Here is an 18551-nt window from a genome sequence, read left to right on the forward strand (position 1 = left end):
TCTTTGATCTCCCTAATGGCTTAACGAGACACCAGGAAGCCCTCCATTCAGGTTCCTGGGCCCTGATGTAAACTCCGCCCCCCGCCGGCGATGAACCCCAGGGTTTTTCAACAACAACTCCCGAGGCCAAACGAGATGCAGTGTGTTACGGCTGAAACACAGAACAATCCTCTCAGTGAGAACGCAGGATTGTTAATGGAAAATTTTCAATTGCATTTCCTTTATTTTGGGTTGAATCCCAAAGTCATACTTTTTATTTATAATCTCATCCACATTTCTTGTTTTCGGTCCATAATCAATAGGCTGGCCGGGAAGGTGCGATGTCATGAACAGTTCATGTGCAGAATATTATTTGTGTTCTTTGCCGAATAGAAAACCTGCGAATAGTTGGTCAACCCATAAGAAATCACATAAAATTGTATCTATTCCAAAAAAGGTCCTCATATGAGCCAATACCTGTATATATGAATAATAATGAATATTTTCTGATTCTGAATTTAGTTGTCAATGTTCATTAAGTATCTCCAAGACAAAAGACAGAAATACATAAAGAAATATAATATATAACTTGGATATCAATACTGGCCATGTCAGAGTAGGTATCTCTAGGATCTGCATCACTGTGTGTGAGTGTGTTTGTGTGTGTTGTGTTGCCAGGGAATATATATTTATAGTGTGGATCGTTTAACCGGGCACGGGATGCATGCGTGTTGTGTGTGTGCGCTATACGCACGGAAGAAGGCGCAGGTTGTGTTGTGATGCGTTGGACAGAGGCACGCAGGTTGATTACATCATCAGCCGCGACCACCATAATGGCACCTAGCGTGATGGCGTGTGGTGCCGGGCCGGAACATGCTACACACACACACACAGGCACGGGCCAGACACCCACACACACCCACACACACACACACACACACACACACACACACACACACACACACACACACACACACACACACACACACACACACACACACACACACACACACACACACACACACACACACACACACACACACACACACCCTCACACACACTCACTGACTCTTACGCTCTCTTTCTCTCTCGCTCTCTTTCTCTCCCTCTCTCTCTCTCCCTCTCTCTCTCTCCCTCTCTGTCTCTCCCTCTCTGTGTATCTTTCTCACACACACACACACACACACACACACACACACACACACACACACACACACACACACACACACACACACACACACACACACACACACACACACACAACCCCACCCCCCCTCCCCCAAACATCTCCTTCCAGGGGCAGAGGAGGCTAATGCACAAGACTTCACAACAGTGCCTGGGGGGAAGGGACCTGTGTGTGTGTCTGTGTCTGTGTGTGTGTGTGATACAGTCGCTCAGCCTCCCTGTGTACTGGCAGCATCACGCACATCTAAATGGTTTAATGGAACGGCGCGTCATCGTCATATGGCGTTCGTGATGCCGTCGCCGCTCCCTTAACCCTTGGATACACACACGGCCCTCCGCATGCACTTCCTTTAACAAAGAAGCACGCACGCACACAAACACACCACTCCCTGCCTGCAGGGCAGGACCCGAAGAGCACCAAGACAGACCACGGGGCCTAATACTAGTGCTTCTCTTCCTACTGCTACTTCTACTACTACTATTACTACTCCTGCTCCTACTGCTACTATTATTACTAGTACTAGTACTACTGCTTCTGCTACTACTGCTACTGCTACTGTTACCACTACTGCTACTACAACTACAACATCAACAACTAAATCTACTACAACTACAACAACAGCAACAACTCAATCAACACACAAGGAGCTAGTCCCATCCGTGTTGGGACTATCCGTCTGTCCCAGCGGACAGAACCAGCGTCCCCGCATTAGTCACTAGGCATTTGTTTGTTAAATGAGTGTGTATGGGGGTGGTTTGTCTTCCTTGCTTTTATCAATCCTGTTGGTAATGAATGGAACAAAATATACATATGCTCTCCACTTGGTCCACAATTTTGATTGAATTGACGACTGCTAAATGGACGATAATTCTGTAGTTATATCCGTTTCCTGTTTTCCTCTATAACCTTAATTCTTCTTTTTAATTCCGCCGCTGTGCTTCAGTGTTCAGTTCCTCCCAGTAGGGGTCCTCCTCAGGTCTGGTGCGATGCAGAGGCTCATGTTCTGTGTGTAGCGCTGGGTTCCCTCATGGCTCTGTGTTGCAGGTCCACACCGAGTTTGTGGGGAACATGGAGAACACGTCGCCGGAGGGCCTGGTCCAGAAGCTGGCCGAGTGCAAGGGCACCGGCAAGGAGCGACCAGGTAACACACCACAACACAACACAAGCCACTACAACACAAGCCGCTACAGCACAACACACTACAACACAACACACTACAAATGAACCCATAACGATAGGATCTTAATAAACCAATGTGATGCTGCGTTCGGTTCTGGTCGGGCGTCATCTCGTGCGTTCAAGCTATTTAGTCGGAAAACATGGACGCTCACGCTAAACTTTATGTAGTATGTAATGTCAACATAAACATTGATTAATGTAATTGGTTTAACCAACCACAGTATTGGTATGCTGATTGTTCTGAAAGCGTACTAAGTTGAAATCTTATAAAATGTTTGGTTTTCTTGTTATAGTTTTATAAGATATTTTGTGTTTTTTCGACATCCGAGTTATAATCGGACACAGCATTAAACAGACAAAATAACATTATATATAAAATATATATATAAATATATTTAGGTTTGCTTTTTTATTTCAATATGCAAAGGCAGAACAACAGTTGGTTGTGGAGAGTGTTTGGTGTGTTGCTGTGAGTCTACTCTGACAGCTACAACACTTTGTGTTTTTTATACAGTGATCCCCACTCTGCATTCCTTCTCCAGATTTTTTCCTTGTTAATTAAGGGTTTTGCCTCCTGGGGTGCTGGGGTTATAGGGGTGTCAGAATTAGATATGGCCGGTAAAACCTTTTGAGACTGGAACTATGATTAAGGGCTTTGCAAATACAATTGACTTGACACAAGTACCCTACACACACACACACACGCACAGGGGTGGGGGAGAGAGGGCGCAGCTTTGTCTCGCCCCAGTGATCAAGAGAAGCGCTTTTAGAGCACTGCGACACATGCATACACACACACACACGCTCAACTGGACAGTCGGACAAAAGCTAATGATAACCTGTCGCCGACTCATTTCACACAACATGACTGTTGTCTCCGGCCTAGGCAGAGCACTTTGGAGAGGGAGGGAGAGAGAGAGAGAGAGAGAGAGAGAGAGAGAGAGAGAGAATCCAGCTGAGCTATCAACTGGCGCTGGGCCAGACACGCAGGCTCTCCTCCCCTCCCTCCTCCCCCGTCCACTACTCCCCCAGTGCCACAGCCATGTGAGGCATATGAAATTCAACCAAAATAGTAAACACACACAGGCACGCAAACACAAACAACATGTCTCTCTCTTCTGCAGCCCCTCCTCTCTCCATCTCTCCCTTTATTTTCCGATGGCCTCTCTCTGTGGGTCTCTGCTGCATCTTTTGTTCCTCTGTCTGTCCGTCTGTATTCCTCCCATTACTCTTATTCAATTACTCAGCAATTTGTACCTTTTCTCTTCTATACACACACGCACATGCACACAGACAGGCAGACAGGCAGACAGAGACACATACACACCCTCCCCCTAGCCCGTAGACGTGGTTGGTTGGCGTGTGAGGTCATTGCGTGTCATGCCCATGGTTTCCCCTGTGTGGAGGGTGTGCGTGTGCGAGCCAAGCAGTCCCTGCATGTGTGTGCGGTCTTCCACAGAGAGTACTCTGTACTTGTTTGCAGAGACAAACTCAAAGGCATTTCAAGCGTGAGATGTATCGCAGTTCAATCACGTTAGTTAGGTTTATTTATAGTCTAAATCAAACACGGATTACATGCACTGGTCTTTGTGTGAGTGTGTGTGTGTCATGCCCTCGCCCACATGTTTACAGATGTTTGTGCGTGTCACTATTCCTCTGTTCCGCGCGTTATGAAGAGGGGCCCGCCGTGAGACCGAGAGGAAATGAGTCCACGTTGTTTACTCACTTACAGAACATCTGCATCATCTCCTGTTGTCTCTTCCTCAGTGAGACGACTCAGAGGCCGTCAGGACCTTGTTGTAGCTTCATGAAGCCCAGGTGCAAAGCCTAACCACCTGCGTTAGGGACCAGCTCAGATCCAGCAGTCCTACTACACTATAGCAGAACCTCTGGCTCAGAGCCTGGACTGGGAACCAAAAACTGAAATGGGGAGAGTTACTCCTTGTTTCATGTTTCATTACGAGATGCTCTACCCCAAGAGAATCTCATGCACGTGAGTGGATCAAGCTTCTAGCCAATGACTTGCTTACAGACCCTCGCCTCCCGCAACACGATTGGTCGAAACAAATACGAAGCAAAAGAAAGTGAAACGCCCCGTTCACCCAGATCAGATTTTAGATATTGATCGAGCGTCTGAGTTGTGAGACTAGGGACTGCTTGGCACCGCAGGGGCCCCGAGGTCCGCACTGCTTGGGCCCCACAGCCAGCACTGTCGGGAACCTCGTGGTCCTTACTGCAGGGGCCCCGCGGCCCACACTGTGGGGTCCCCGTAACATCAGCTGCTCTGTCTTCTAGTAATGAAGTGTCCTGCCAGCTTTTGAATTTCCTTTTATTAGGTCTGTCAACACATGTACAACGCTAGTTGTGTGGCCCCTGTCCTTTGAGATATTGGGTTTCCTTTCCCCTTGTGTGTGTGTGTTTTTTGTGTGTATGTATGTGTGTTTTCAGTAAAAGAGCCTGGCGTGCTGTGTTATGGTCCCCAGGAGGAAGTGTCGGCTAATGGCCCCCAGACCCCCAGTCGACGGGGCTGCTGACCTCGTCTGCCCTGCCAGATCCGCCCTGTCTGGGGTGGCACACCACAAGTGTGTGTGTTTGATCATGTGTGCGTGCGCGTGTGTTTGTTTGTGCCTGCGCGTGTGACTATTAATGTTTGCATTGGGGTTTTGTATGTGTGTTTTGAATGAGTGTGTGTTTTTGTCTGTGTGTGTGTGAGATCTGGTATGCTGGTGGGGTGAGGGGTCTCGCGGGGCAGCTCGTGTCCTTGACGGGGGAGGCGGTCCTCCTAGATGGAGAGGGGGTCAAAGAAACACTGGGAACTGGGATGCACGTATCGTAGCGGAGCTACATTCACTTCCTGGTGACTCAAGTTGATTAATAACAAAAAAAAAAAAAAAGTCTCTATCCCTCCGGACATGGCCGTGTGTTTTGGGCTCTAAGGGATTGTACCGACAATATAAAATGGTTGAACGTATACAAATGTTTGACATTGAGAATAAACGATAACATCTTGCGTGTGTGTGTGTGTGTGTGTGTGTCTCCACCAGGGTCCATTGAGTTTGAGGAATGCAACGCAGCCGTTGCCACTGAAGGTGACTTCCTGTCTTTGTCTCTGTGTCTTGTCCTATCTGAATCAAATAACATTCACAGACCAATTCACACCTTCTCTGTCCCTCTCTCACTTCGTGTGGTGTTCGTTTCAGGTGCCAAACCCAGGAAGAGGAAAACGTTTGCCATTCCAGGCCGGCGGAAAGACAAGGACACAGATTCTACGTGAGTGGCTCCTCTCTCGCTCTCTCTCTCGCTCTCTCTCTCGCTCTCTCTCTCGCTCTCTCTTCACTTTAATCATAGGGTTATGTTTCTTATCATGTGTCTCTTGTCCTCCTCCAGGGAATCCACGGAAGTCGAAGCTGCTGTGAGTGTTTTCAAATATTTTCAGATTATATTTTGGACATTCCCTTTCCAATTTTTTCTTTCTTTATCACACTACAAGATGGATGTGATTATTATTACAATTGTATTATGTTACATAATCCTATTTAAATATACTTCTTATGATTACATATTATATCATTCTATTTGCATATCTTACTATAAAAGTATGAATATATTGATACTGATACGTGTGTGTGTTTGTATTGCTAGAATACTGCGAACGGAGCCCCCCCTGGCTACTATGGAGCCATCGACATCCAAAATGCTGTAAGGATATATATATATATATATATATATATATATATATATATATATATATATATATCTCTATCTATCAATAACCCTTCATAACTCAGCATACATGTCATTCACTTTGTGTTCCCTAAAGGTCGTTTACGTGTTTTATTTTCCAGAACGTTCCCCAGGTGGATGCGGAAGGATTCTGCATCAGACCAGAAGCCAATGAAAATGATATCCTTTCTGTCCCGTAGTTAGCCTCGGTATTATATCTATACAGAGATTAACACATAAACACATCTTAGGGGCGTTGTAGTGTAGTGGCTACAGGTCGCCTGACGCCCAGCAGATAGGATCTTGGTTCTATCCCCCATGGACACTAGGCCTTCTGAGCAAGACGCCTGACCCCCTTAGAGAAGTGTCTGCTTATTAACAAACTAAAAAAAATCAAGAAACCAAAGGTTACTTCAGTAAGGCCTGGAGGACTCTTCAGTGTATCTTCAAGCACACAGTGAGGGGCTCTACGTCCCGTGCTAGCTTGAGTCCTATATGTTTCGAATGGGAAGACACCTGCCAGATGGCTGAACGGTATATCATAGACACACGCTGGCAACACCCACGTAGACAAGCACACAGGAGTCCAACCCAGTGTTAACGTGTGTTAACGTGTGAGGTGTGTGATGCCGGACCTTGACCCTCCCCTCCACATGCCAAAGAGAACTCGTTCTACTCGTCGAGCGACTCTGACGACGAGGACGAGCCCAGGAAGTTCCGCGTGGAGATCAAACCGGTGCAGGGCGCCGCCGGGCCGCAGGGCGCCGCCATCGACGAGCTCAAGGCCTCCATCGGGAGCATCGTCCTATCGCCCTCCGCCCTGGTACGTAGTCCCCCGCCGGAGGGGGGGGGGAGCTGACTGAGTAGTGTCAGTCTGTTGCGGCATGTCTGCAACACTAGGGGGCGACGTTAGTTAGTCTGTTCCTCCTGGAGCTGATCAGGCTCCAGGTCTCTCTCTCACACACGTTGGTAGGGTTTTTATCTTTCCACCGTTAGAATTAAATGACAATAATTATTATTTTTAAAACACATTTCTAACCAAGTTGCGTTTATTTAGATTGTGGAAGGATAACATTGTGTTGTGTTGTGGCAAGGGTTAGGGGTTTTCTTGTGTTACATATTTTTATAAGTTGTAAATAGTACTTATCGTAGGCGTGCATTTCTTTGGGCTTGGTAGTTAAAAAGGAAAACCACAAGGGGAAAGCGGAGTGGAATCACGGCCAATGGGAGGCCGCCATTGGTTTAAAGCGGCCTATAGGAAACGAACCCTGGGTATCCAGAGCCATGAATGACATCATGGTTGGAGCGGGCTTCCCCATTCAGACCATCGCCTCTTGCTCGATCTGTGAATCGCTCTTTGATGGTCTGTAAAAATAGCCCCCCCGCCATTAAAGTTTAACGCCGCCACAGAGCGGGTGCAAACACACTGATGTTTGTGAGAGGAGAGGTTGTGTGCTGAGCAGGACCTTTACTACAACCACCGCTGCTGCACTGTGCGTGAACCCACCGGCCCGGGACCACTATGCCTTCAGTTCAAAAGAGCTTTATTGACGTGGAAAGTAGACATTGCCATTGGCAAGGGAGTTTAAAAAATAAAGAAAGGGAAGATAGCAAAGTACTATAAGAGGAGGTAAAAACAAAGTGAATTGTAAATTACGAGTGCAGCAGTAAGACTTTCTGTCTGTGTCCTTTTTTTCACTCAATAACGCTTGCATTCGCTTCAGCATTCTTTACCTCTCTTTCTGTATCTCAGTCTCTCTCTCTCTCTCTCTGTCCATTGATCTCTGTCACTTTCCCTCTCTCTCATGCTCCCCCTCTCTCTCTCTTGCGTTCTCTTTCTCAGTGTTTGACACCCATAATTAAAAAAAATGTGAAAAATGGAATATATTTGGCAAATAACATTTGTCTTCCTTTTTAAACTGTCCCCAGACTTTTGAGGCACCATTTTCTGATTTAAAAGTTCAAAAGAAGTCTTGTGGGGTAAATGTTTAAACTTGTAGCCTAGGTGATGACGAGTTTTGCATCATCTGGTGGAAATTATGGAGACTTTGTCATCCTTTATATTTTCTCTCCAGTTTTCATTTTCATCTGTATTGTCTTTTCCTAGTAACTCTGTTCCCCTCCACGGAGTGCCTTTATTGAAATAGCTGTGTGTGTGCGTGCGTGTGTGTGTGTGTGTGTGTGTGTGTATGTGTGTGTGTGTGTGTGAGCTGTAATTGACCCATTTTCCGCCCGTGGGACGCAACATTGAGCTTGCAGAAGTTAAGCGGCAGTTTTAGCACTTTAGCTAACAAAAAATGTTTTGTTTCTCTTTCCCTCCCTCCCTGTGTGTGTGTCTCTCTCTCACTCTCTCCCCCCTGTCTCTCTCACTGTCTCTCTCTCTCTCTCTCCCTCTCCTTCACCTCCTTGTGGGAATGAGTTCTTTATTGAAATTGATGGAGTGAATATCCATGCAATGGGCCGGTAGCCTGTACGTGTGTGTGTGTGCGTGTGTGCGTGTGCGCGGGGGGTTAGACTTGTTGGATCTATGTCCCGGGGCCCGCTCTGCACTGGGGGCCCGGGTGAAGTGTGTGAATGGCCCCTTGCCCTCCTCTCGTTGCTCCCGGTGACGGATGGGCGAGTGGAGGTCAGGAACATGGGCTGATGAATTCTTCAGCCTCGGTTTAACGTCTGGTATGTGTGAGCCCAGAGTTTACCTGAGATTTATGTCGGCTTCTTTTTTTATCTTTTTCGCTTGTTCCGAAGCGGGAAACGTATAATGTCAGCCACTGGGGATGGGGGAGATGTATGGTTCCCCTTGCGGACTCTCATTTGTCTCATAACGTATCGCCGAACGTCGTCCCTGTGGAGATATTCAGAATGAACCATAACACAGGAAGCCTGACGCACCGCCATACACGAGTAAATAACACTGCATACTTGGTGGAAATACTTGATGTAGTGCACAGTTGTTCTGGCCATGTACTTTACCTGTTGTTTTAGTCACTTTTCGTGTGCTTTATTGGTCTTTACTCATAGAGCAGATGCTTTTATTCAAAGCGACTGGCAGTGATTTTGTAATGTACTTTCTGGGTGTCCTTAATAAGCAGGTAGGAGTTATAGACACTTTGCTAAAGGCTGCCTAACAGTACCATGCCACCCTTAGGGATTTGACCCAGAACCTTTCAGCAGGGTCATCCTAATGACTAGACTGTTCCCTGTTATATATATAAATATGTAAAAAGAAAGACTTGCTATATTTGGCGATTCTCTCTGAGACGCCCCCAAAAGGAGTACGGTGTTAAAGATGTGGTTTCCAATTTGTCTTTGCTGTGATTAATCCAGGCTCTTCTCTGTCTTTGTGTTTTCTTTAGGGTCAGATGCGGAGGAACCAATCCAGTGAGTCATTTTCTCAGATCTTTGTTCGTGCGTGCGTGATGTCAAGCGTTGTTAAGGGGGTTGAGCATGGGACTCTTCAGACATATTTATCTCGGCCCCAGCTGTTCTTCATTGAGTTGGCTTTGGGGAAAAAGACGGAATCTCCACAATTTAAGCTAAAATCACCTCTTCCCAACTCAAGCTATTTTGAATTTAACATTTTTGTATAGATGTGTAGCTGAACGCTGTCTACTGCCATGTGCGTTTTCCAACACTTAATTTCAGATACGTTTTGGTTGAGCCCAAGTTTTATAGTCTACCTCTCTCCCACTGATGGTAAAAATGTTATTAATAAAATTAAATAAAATGTATATTTTAAGGAAAAACAAATCATATTTGGTACTACCAGGCAGTTCCGTTTTCTTTACTGGAAAGAAAAAGAGTGAGGGAACACTAAACCAACGTTGTTTATTTGAGCAGTTGATGAATGTCCCTTAATGGCGCTGGTAGATTCACACTCTATGTACGCTTAGGGGTCTCGAGAATGTCTTCGTTAAGCTCTAAGCCTCAGGTCCCCGGTGAGTATGTCTTCTCTAGTGAGTCTCCTTTCATTGACGCTAGGTGCATTTTACTGAACAACAGAAAAACCAATCAGCTAACGCCTGCTAACATGCTATCTCCCGGTGCTTCGCTGCTAGACCTTGTTGTTTAGTGATTCTGATACTCTGGTTGGGTTTCTGCGGGTGCTTAGACTATTCCCTCCTCGTTCCATAACTCTGGTACTAGCAAACTAGCAACAAATAAATCAAAAGTATGCTAGTGGAAGACCTTTTAAACGCTATTTACCTCCAGCGCCATCACTTTTGTTGAACATTTGGAATGATGTGTGATTTTGGTAATGGTAATACAACCCATCGACGGCCCCAGACTGCGTGGCCATTTTGCCACGATGGTTGTGCACAGAACCCCTTGGTTTCTGAGCGAGTCGTGCATGGATGGCTTTTATGCTGTAAACATTATTATTCCAAATAACTTTGAACAGAAGGGATTGAACTGTAAAAGTTGCTCAATGCAAGCCTAAAATGGATTGTATCTAATGCACCGGCTACCTGTATATCAGTCAAAAACAAATCTACCTTTTAAACCTCAAAATTATACCAAATGTGGTAGCTAACCCTATCACATTTACCACATTTTCATATGGTTTCTAATAGTGCAATAGTACTACAATAGTGCAGAAAAATTACTGAACTTTAAAGCAAATGTGGCTTTTCCCATCGAACTGTTCTTTTTGTAGATTTGCTATATTTAAAATTTTCATCATCTAATTATGTATTTATGCCTTATTCTGTAGGCGATGAGCTGTCGAAAAACAGAACGGCGGCGTCCTTTAACGAGTGAGTATACGTGTTGCGACCAGACCAGCAGCACTGTGATGCACCACCAGCCTCTGATGACCGCAGTCCCTCTAACCCGCCTTCTTTATCTGTCTGCGTTTTAGCAAACTGACCAACAATGACCTGCTGTCCCTGGACCCCTTCAGCCCCACCCTGGCCGGCTCCTCTTCCTCGGTGTCTTCGTCAGCAGGTAACCTCCGTCGGTTCTCCACTGACGACTCCCTGACCACTGGTTTAAATGGTGTGTTCGCCTTAGAAGCGATTTCCTATTTCTTGTGAAGCGCTGGTGTTCTCCGGCTGACTTTACGCTGTGTGTTATCCCCTAGAGGTCGTACTTTATGTGGAAGATGAGAATGTGGTGAAACCTGAACGTCTGGCTTTCAAGGGGGTCGTGCTCCGCGGGGCCGTTAGCGGTGTTTTACGACTGTTTACTCTGTCGTTTTCACTCTCCGTCGCTCACCACCTCTGCCACCCCCCCCCACCCACTCTGTCCATGCTCCATTACACCCATATTCTCTCTCTCTCTCTCTCTCTCTCTCTCTCTCTCTCTCTCTCTCTCTCTCTCTCTCTCTCTCTCTCTCTCTCTCCTTTTTCCTATCGACTCAGTTGGAAACCTCTCCTCTGACGTTTGGCCGAATGGGGCTGCTGACCCCTGAAAGCCAACTAAAACACTTGACTTGAGGGAATTCTGCATAACTGGTGGTGGCGGCCATCTTGTGAACGAGTTTTTTACAGGTTATGACGCGTTACGTTACAGATGACCGGACTGTGGTGAACAGCAGGTGTTTCAAAATGAACCTACGAAGGGATCGTTTTCCTCTACAACTTCAGTGTTATTTTATTTTCCTTGTTGAAAGAAAGCTACTTCTGATTAGCATGTGGCAGCCATGTTTCTACATTGGCCATATAGCAGAGTTAGCATGGAAGCTAGTTAGTGTGACTTTATGCACACGTGACTCCAATGTCTGTTTAAACAGAGTTGTGTTTCCATTGACCCGTCTCCTGGGTGAGCCGTAATCCCCTGTTAATTGGCACCAAGTGCAGCATCTGAGGGCCAGCTGTGAAGGCATGTGTGTGTGTCTGTATGTCTGTGTGTGTGTGTGTGTGTGTGTCTGGCACCATCGTGTGCACCAATGTGCACCTTTAAATGATGTTTGTTGTTTTAGATTTTTGTTTTAAGTTACTTTCCATGTTCATTTTCTGATTTGTGATTCTGTTTTTTCTGACGCTGTATCTTCTCTATCTACCTGTCTTTGTCAGACCTTGCCTCTATATTCTGCCAAATCTCTTCATCCCCTTCCCATCTGATGAATGACTTAGAGGTCTTTCTGCCAGATGCACCAGGTACAATCAGTATGTTTGGTATATGTAGGAGCATAAAAGTGTTTAATGCATGTTATCGCATTATCGAATTTCCAACTTTTGCTTTGTTGCTATTTACACTTTTATTGAATAACATTAGTTAATACTTTTTAAAGCTGCACTATGTACGTTTCTCATTAGAAGCCTCTAGTGGATTCAGTTGTCTCATTAGAAGCCTCTAATGGATTCTAGAGGCTAACTATATTGGGATTACACACATTGATGGCAGTTTATCTGTGTTGCTACTGGATAGATGGATTGTCTGGCAAAGTGAATTTTGTGTGTGGAGGTCAGGAACATGGGTTCCTGTGTGTGTGTGTGTGTGTGTTTGTGTGTGTGTGTTTATTGGTCCATCTTGATGAACACTGCTCTCAGAATTGATTGTTTGATTGACATGTCAGTTTTGATGAACCAACTGAACTGACAGCACTTTTCCCTGAGTATTCATTGACTTACGTATCCCAACCAATGATTTGCTTAAGAAAACCATTGAATTGGATTTGGAGAGGACCCGTAATTGATTGTATTTGATGATGGATAAATAACATCCTTACGCCAACAACTGAGTGGCAAGAGATGATGCTGCGGTTAATCTTTTTTGGTTTGCAGATTTAAAAACGCTCTACGTCTTAACAAACTAACATGAAAGTGCTTTTTCAAAGAACCGCTGCTACTTAATTGATGTTTGACATTGCAGCCAAGGATTCGTACATTCTGTGACGTGTGAAGAGTGTAACGGTCAACACGCGATGAGTCAGGTCATAGCGGACAGCTCTGATCCTCCCATTGGACGCTGTACTCAAAGTTCAAACAATTGAAACTTTGACCCCATTGACCCTAACCTCTTGAGCATCCAATCAGATCACAGTTTTGTCTGACGTTCAACGCATCCCTTTATGATTGTATATGACCGTTTCACGTTCATCCAAAGGCGTTGAGCTCCCGTGTGTTGGCTTTATTCCACCTCATCAAGTGTTGACCGCTTTGCTCTGCTGGTTCTCCGTTGTCCTCTCTTTAAACGTCGCTCTGTTCCGCCCTCCTCATATCAGTGGCGCTCCGGCCCTCTCCCCCTCCTCCCACTGAGAGCCAGCCCCTGGAGCCTTGCTCCTCATCCTTCTCCTCATCCCCCACCTCCTCGCTGGGCTCCCCGGAGATCCCCTTCAGACCCGGGGCCAGGCATCTGGCGGCCCGGGCCCGCAGCGCCCCCATCACCTCCCACGCCCCCGGGGACCTGCTCCCGCCACTCCTCCCCCTCCTCCTCGACCCCGACACCGACCCCGACGCGGCGGCCGGGCCACCCCGCACCGCCGGCAGCGGCGGCGGCGACGCCCTCTCGGCGCTGTCCTGGTCCCAGAGCCGGTGGATGGCCTTCAGCGATGGACAGCCCCAGTGGAGTGGTGGCGGCGGCGGCGGCGGCGGTGGCGGCGGCGGCGGGCGGGCCAAGCGCTTCCTGTCCGACAGTGCGGCCGGCAGCTCCTACGACTGCAAGATGGCCGCCGACGGCTCCGACAAACCCCCCGTCCGGGACGTGTCGCCGTCCGCGCTTGTGACCAATAAAAGCCAGGCGTCTGTGAGCGTGGCGCCGGCCGGCCCACTGAGCGCCGGTAACACTGGTTCTGATAGATGTGTGCCTGCCTGAGCGTTGGACTGCACTTTGAGTTGTGTTTTAAATGGGTTTCTCATTTGCTTGTTTTTTTTTTTGTTTTGGGTTGAGTTGTCACGTTCTTGCATTGTTTTATTATGCATTGTTTTACTTCTGCAATGCGTACTTATCGATTTCCTTTTGTTTTTTTGGTGTTTATTTTCAGTTTTTTTCCTAATGTTGTTCATGCGATTGCATTATGGTTAACTTTTTGTGTGTGTGTCACATAAGCATGTGTTTCAGTGTGTTTGGTGGATGCCCTGAGTGCGTTGATTCCTCACGCCTGCTGTGGTTTCCTCTGACTCTGTGCTCTCTGTTCCTCCAGCCTCGCTCTCCTCCTCTCTACGTACTGACCCGCTCCCCCCCTCTCCTCCCAGGGCCGGCCCTCGCCAGACCCACCACCCCGCTGACGGCTGGGGCCCTGGTGCCCCCCCCCAGACCCTCGTCCAGACCCAAGCTGCCCACCGGGAAACTCAGCGGGATCAATGAGATCGTAAGTAGGGCGACGGGATGGGATGGGGTGTTCTTGTAGGTTGTTGATTCAAATCCCTCATCCCTGGGATGATGGGGAAAGTTCAAATCATAAATATAATTAAGATGAAAGCGTTTTGTACATGTAAATAAGCAATCTTCAGAAAATGAATATAAATATATACATCCATTTATTATCAATATACATTCATATAAATCTATAGCATTATATATTGTTCATATAATTATACACAGTCATTGTAAGTAGAGAACCCAAATTAACGAGATGGCGACATTAGTAGGCATCCTCGAGAAAGGAACGTTTATTCAAGTAGAAAACAGCCGTCTCCCTACTCTCTCCAGACCCCAGCCCACACGCTCGCTATGAAAACATAACATGAGATTTATGTGCAGAGTCAGAATCATTAATATGGTTCCCTGTAGCCTTAAAGTTAGCGTCAAGTAGGCAGATGTGTTTCAGAGCACATTTCAAAACGATTATTTTTACGTACGGTACCTTTTAATATCTCTAAAGAAATGTTGCGTTGGATGAAAAGCCGTCCAAAGGCTGACTCGCCGTTGAAGCGCCTGGCGTTGAGGTCTGAGCGGCACTGATTGACCCCTACCTCCGCAGGTCCGGCCCTTCAGCCCCCCCAAGACGGCCGGAGCCAGCCCGCCCCCCACGGCCCCCCTGGCGCGGGCCGAGAGCTCCTCCTCGCTTTCCTCCAACGCCTCCGTGAGCGCCAGCAACACGCCCACCGTCGGTGAGTCACGCACACACACACACACACACACACCCATTTGCCCACACGCACATACAGACATAAACACACGCATGCAGCTAAACACACTCTTGCACACATGCGCATACATGCACACCCACACGCACATACACGCATACACCTATGCACGTGTACACAAACACATACACGCACGCATGTACACACACAAATACACATACACACGAACGCACGGACACGCACGCGCCTACGCACACTTGTAGACACACAAACACTTGGTGGAATGAAGTTGTCCAGATTGATCTGGTCTGCCGCCCTTGCTCTTTCCTGCCATGCTATTCATCCTTTTATCAAAACGTTTCCTTCTTTATTTACTCTTGTGCCAAAGTTATTGTTGTTTCTATTTTAGCTCTACACTGCCCTAAACCATACCTTTTCCCACTGCAAGACCCCTTCATTCCTCCTCCTCCCCTCCTCCATCATCTCTGATCTCCTCCCCACGGTGACCTCTGACCTCCTCCTCTGCGCTTGTTTCAGGACCTGAGCCTCTCTATCCCCTGGCCCTCTCTTCTTTGGAGCCAGAGCAGCTCCTCCCTCCCCTCCCTGCCTTCCAGAGTGAGTCTGGCCCCGCCTCCTGACCCTGACCATGACCCCCAACCCTGATCCTGACCCCTGACCCTGACCCTAGGGCTAAACCATCTACAACCACCGGTTGTAATCTTGACTAACCCTAACCCTTTCACCAGAGAAGCAGTGCCATGCTAAACCAAGCAATGTCTTCATCTTCATCGTCTCGAGTCATCTCCACGAGTAGCTTTCATCGCTTCTTCGGTTTTGCTTTGTCTCTCTCTCTCTCTTGCTCTCTCACTCTCCCTCTCACTCTCACGCTCATTCATTGTGTTTATGCTTTGTTCATTACTTTGGCTGGTAAAGAGGATGATGATTTCATAGCCAAGCTGCCCACCTATGAGAAGCGCTCTGAGACGGCTGCAGGTAGGGCTGTGCTTTGTATAGAGAAGGGCTCATCTTAACCGGGGGGTGTAACGATTTGCACAGTACTTCAATAAGTAGGCATTCCAATCCTCCAAAAATGTTAATTTTATTTTTTTAAATCCAATACCAGTTTCTTTCTTCAAGTACAAAACAATAATGAAATCAAGGTCTTGTCATACACTGTTCCTTATAGACTCACTAACATCGTGCAGGAAATCCCAAAACGTTGATAGTGTAAATAGAAAACACCCGAAAGGAGGTGATACCTTCTAGGTTCTGCATCTATTCTGGGTGTTTAGTCGTTAAACCCCCCGCGGTGCTCTCCTCAACTAACACTTGTGCCGGCCGTCTGTCGAACCCGCTGGGGGGAACTGTGTCATGTGACTCACCAGTTAAGTCGGCACTCCTCTACCTGAACTCATCAAAGTGTCTGTTTAACGATTGTGTGACTCTCTAACATCTCTTCCTGGATCAATAAAGTTATCTGCATCTGTGGCTTTATATCTAATCCATGTTCTGATATGTTGATTGTCATTGGATTGTTTATTGTATTATAGTCATGGATGTGTGATAACTGTTTGATAACCTTTTATTTTTGACGAACCATACAATAATGTATTGAATGGACTAAAGCACTTATTAATGGCTTTAAGCTCTACTGAATGCAAACACTTTTTTTGTTTTATCTTTTCTTATAAGTCTTATTTGTTTTGATTGTTCTTGTATTGAAAAGCTTCATACTGAAGGACTGTGACATGTTTGAATGAGTAAAAGAAAAACTAACCATAAATAATAAAAATATGATTTGAATAAAGGTTAAAGGCACGGTATTCAGCCGCCCTGTGATACAGAGCAGGCTCTTCGACTCATGTAGCTCCTGCACCATAACCTAATCCTGACCACATCAGCAGAATAATAACACACGTGTTTACATTTTTCTCACTCAAGGAACGTCCCGCGGCCCCAGTCCCATCACGCTGGCGTCCCACGATGCATTGCCCATCGCCGTTGCGTTCACAGAGTCCGTCAACGCCTACTTCAAAGGAGCAGACCCAAGCAAGTATGTCGCATGCCAGCGGTCTTGAAACCCCCCCCAAAACGTTGGCGAGCTGTTGACAAATTGCACGTCGTTTCCAGTTATTCCTGTTTCAAAGAGGCTCGGAGAGTCCTATTAGGAATGCTGACATGTGGGCAAAACCTGTGTGTGTGTGTGTGTGTGTGTGTGTGTGTGTGTGTGTGTGTGTGTGTGTGTGTGTGTGTGTGTGTGTGTGTGTGTGTGTGTGTGTGTGTGTGTGTGTGTGCGAGCGCGTGTGTGTATGAGCGCTTATGTGTGTGAGAGCACTTGTGTGTGTGAGTGCTTATGTGTGTGAGAGCACTTGTGTGTGTGTTTGTGTGAGTGATTATGTGTCTGTGTGTAGGTATGTGTTTGAGTTCTTATGTGTGTGTGTGTGTGTGTGTGTGTGTGTGCCCCTCGGTTGCGTGCATGGAATGCGTTGAAGATTTGTGTGAGTCTGACACCGTTCCTCAGTTGGGGGACAGCCCACATGGGGCACATTAAAAGGCCATGCAGAGAAAACATACTCTTTTTATTGGTTAACTGCTGCTCAATTGCCGACGTGGAAAAAGAGAAAGATGTTATTTTTGTAAGGGTAGTGATGGTGGTGGTGGTGGTGGTGCGGGTGGGGGGAGGGGGGCATAGCGAATGGAACATATCTGAATAAGCCCTGCATTGGGAGGCATGCGGCAGGTTGGCCCCATAGCGCTCCACGGTCGGAGCGTGGCGGTAACACTGCCGGGGTTCGATTCCCACCGGGGCCCCGCCATGCTGAAAGGCAATGCACTCATGGTACGATAGCACGGTGCCATGGATAAACGCATGTTTATACAAATGAAGTTTAAAGCAGGGGGTTGACACTCTCGTTGGAGGTTGTGGACCCTAATGGACTTAATGCTACTTCAGTAAGCTGGACTAAAAAAACACTTCTGATACGTCTGACAATATACACTTATCTGACCGGTGTATTTGTCCTAACATTCCCTGTGGGTATCTTAATGGTGCCCAATATAATATAATCCTATGCTGCCACTTGCTGTTTGCACAGTAGCCTCCTTGGGTTACCATTGACAAAACAGATCATTGAACAACGATGTGTTCTGTGTCTGACCAACCTGCGGGTCGAGAACTCAGTGCCACCGCCCCGCCCCTCGTCTCTCCCATAGGTCAGGGGTTCACACCTCGGTCTTGTGTTGCAGGTGCATCGTGAAGATCACGGGGGACATGACGCTGTCCTTCCCCATGGGCATCATCAAGGTGTTCACCTCCAACCCCTCCCCCGCCGTGCTCACCTTCAGGCTGAAGAACACCAGCCGTCTGGAGCAGGTGCTGCCCAACCAGCAGCTGCTGCACAGGTAGGTGGGACTTCCTGCAGGCTTTAGACATTGACATGTCACAGGTAGGCGGGACATCCTGCATGTTTTAGACATTGACATGTCACACAGCTAGGGTAGGCCGTTTATTCTTG

General features: G+C 47.0%; 1 protein-coding gene across 6 annotated transcripts in view; it reads left to right on the top strand.

Annotated features, from left to right (window-relative positions):
* The window catches only part of fcho2 (FCH and mu domain containing endocytic adaptor 2), a 37439-nt gene that overhangs the window by 13089 nt on the left and 5799 nt on the right, over window positions 1–18551 (top strand). The window contains exons 8-24 of one of the 6 annotated variants that reach the window (XM_079735352.1): window positions 2210–2306; window positions 5389–5433; window positions 5545–5614; window positions 5732–5756; window positions 5987–6043; window positions 6190–6258; window positions 6732–6890; window positions 9421–9445; window positions 9958–10002; window positions 10779–10821; window positions 10926–11011; window positions 13233–13787; window positions 14203–14318; window positions 14931–15060; window positions 15574–15651; window positions 16978–17089; window positions 18283–18438. In XM_079735352.1, coding sequence (XP_079591478.1) covers window positions 2210–2306; window positions 5389–5433; window positions 5545–5614; window positions 5732–5756; window positions 5987–6043; window positions 6190–6258; window positions 6732–6890; window positions 9421–9445; window positions 9958–10002; window positions 10779–10821; window positions 10926–11011; window positions 13233–13787; window positions 14203–14318; window positions 14931–15060; window positions 15574–15651; window positions 16978–17089; window positions 18283–18438 — 1868 coding nt within the window. Of the gene's footprint in view, window positions 1–2209; window positions 2307–5388; window positions 5434–5544; window positions 5615–5731; window positions 5757–5986; window positions 6044–6189; window positions 6259–6720; window positions 6891–9420; window positions 9446–9957; window positions 10003–10778; window positions 10822–10925; window positions 11012–13232; window positions 13788–14202; window positions 14319–14930; window positions 15061–15573; window positions 15652–16977; window positions 17090–18282; window positions 18439–18551 lie in introns of all 6 variants that reach the window. The other 5 variants (XM_079735348.1, XM_079735347.1, XM_079735350.1 and 2 more) reach the window with 5 other exon arrangements.

Source organism: Pollachius pollachius (genome assembly GCF_949987615.1).
Source record: "Pollachius pollachius genome assembly, chromosome: 4".
In the NCBI taxonomy this organism is placed as follows: domain Eukaryota; kingdom Metazoa; phylum Chordata; class Actinopteri; order Gadiformes; family Gadidae; genus Pollachius; species Pollachius pollachius.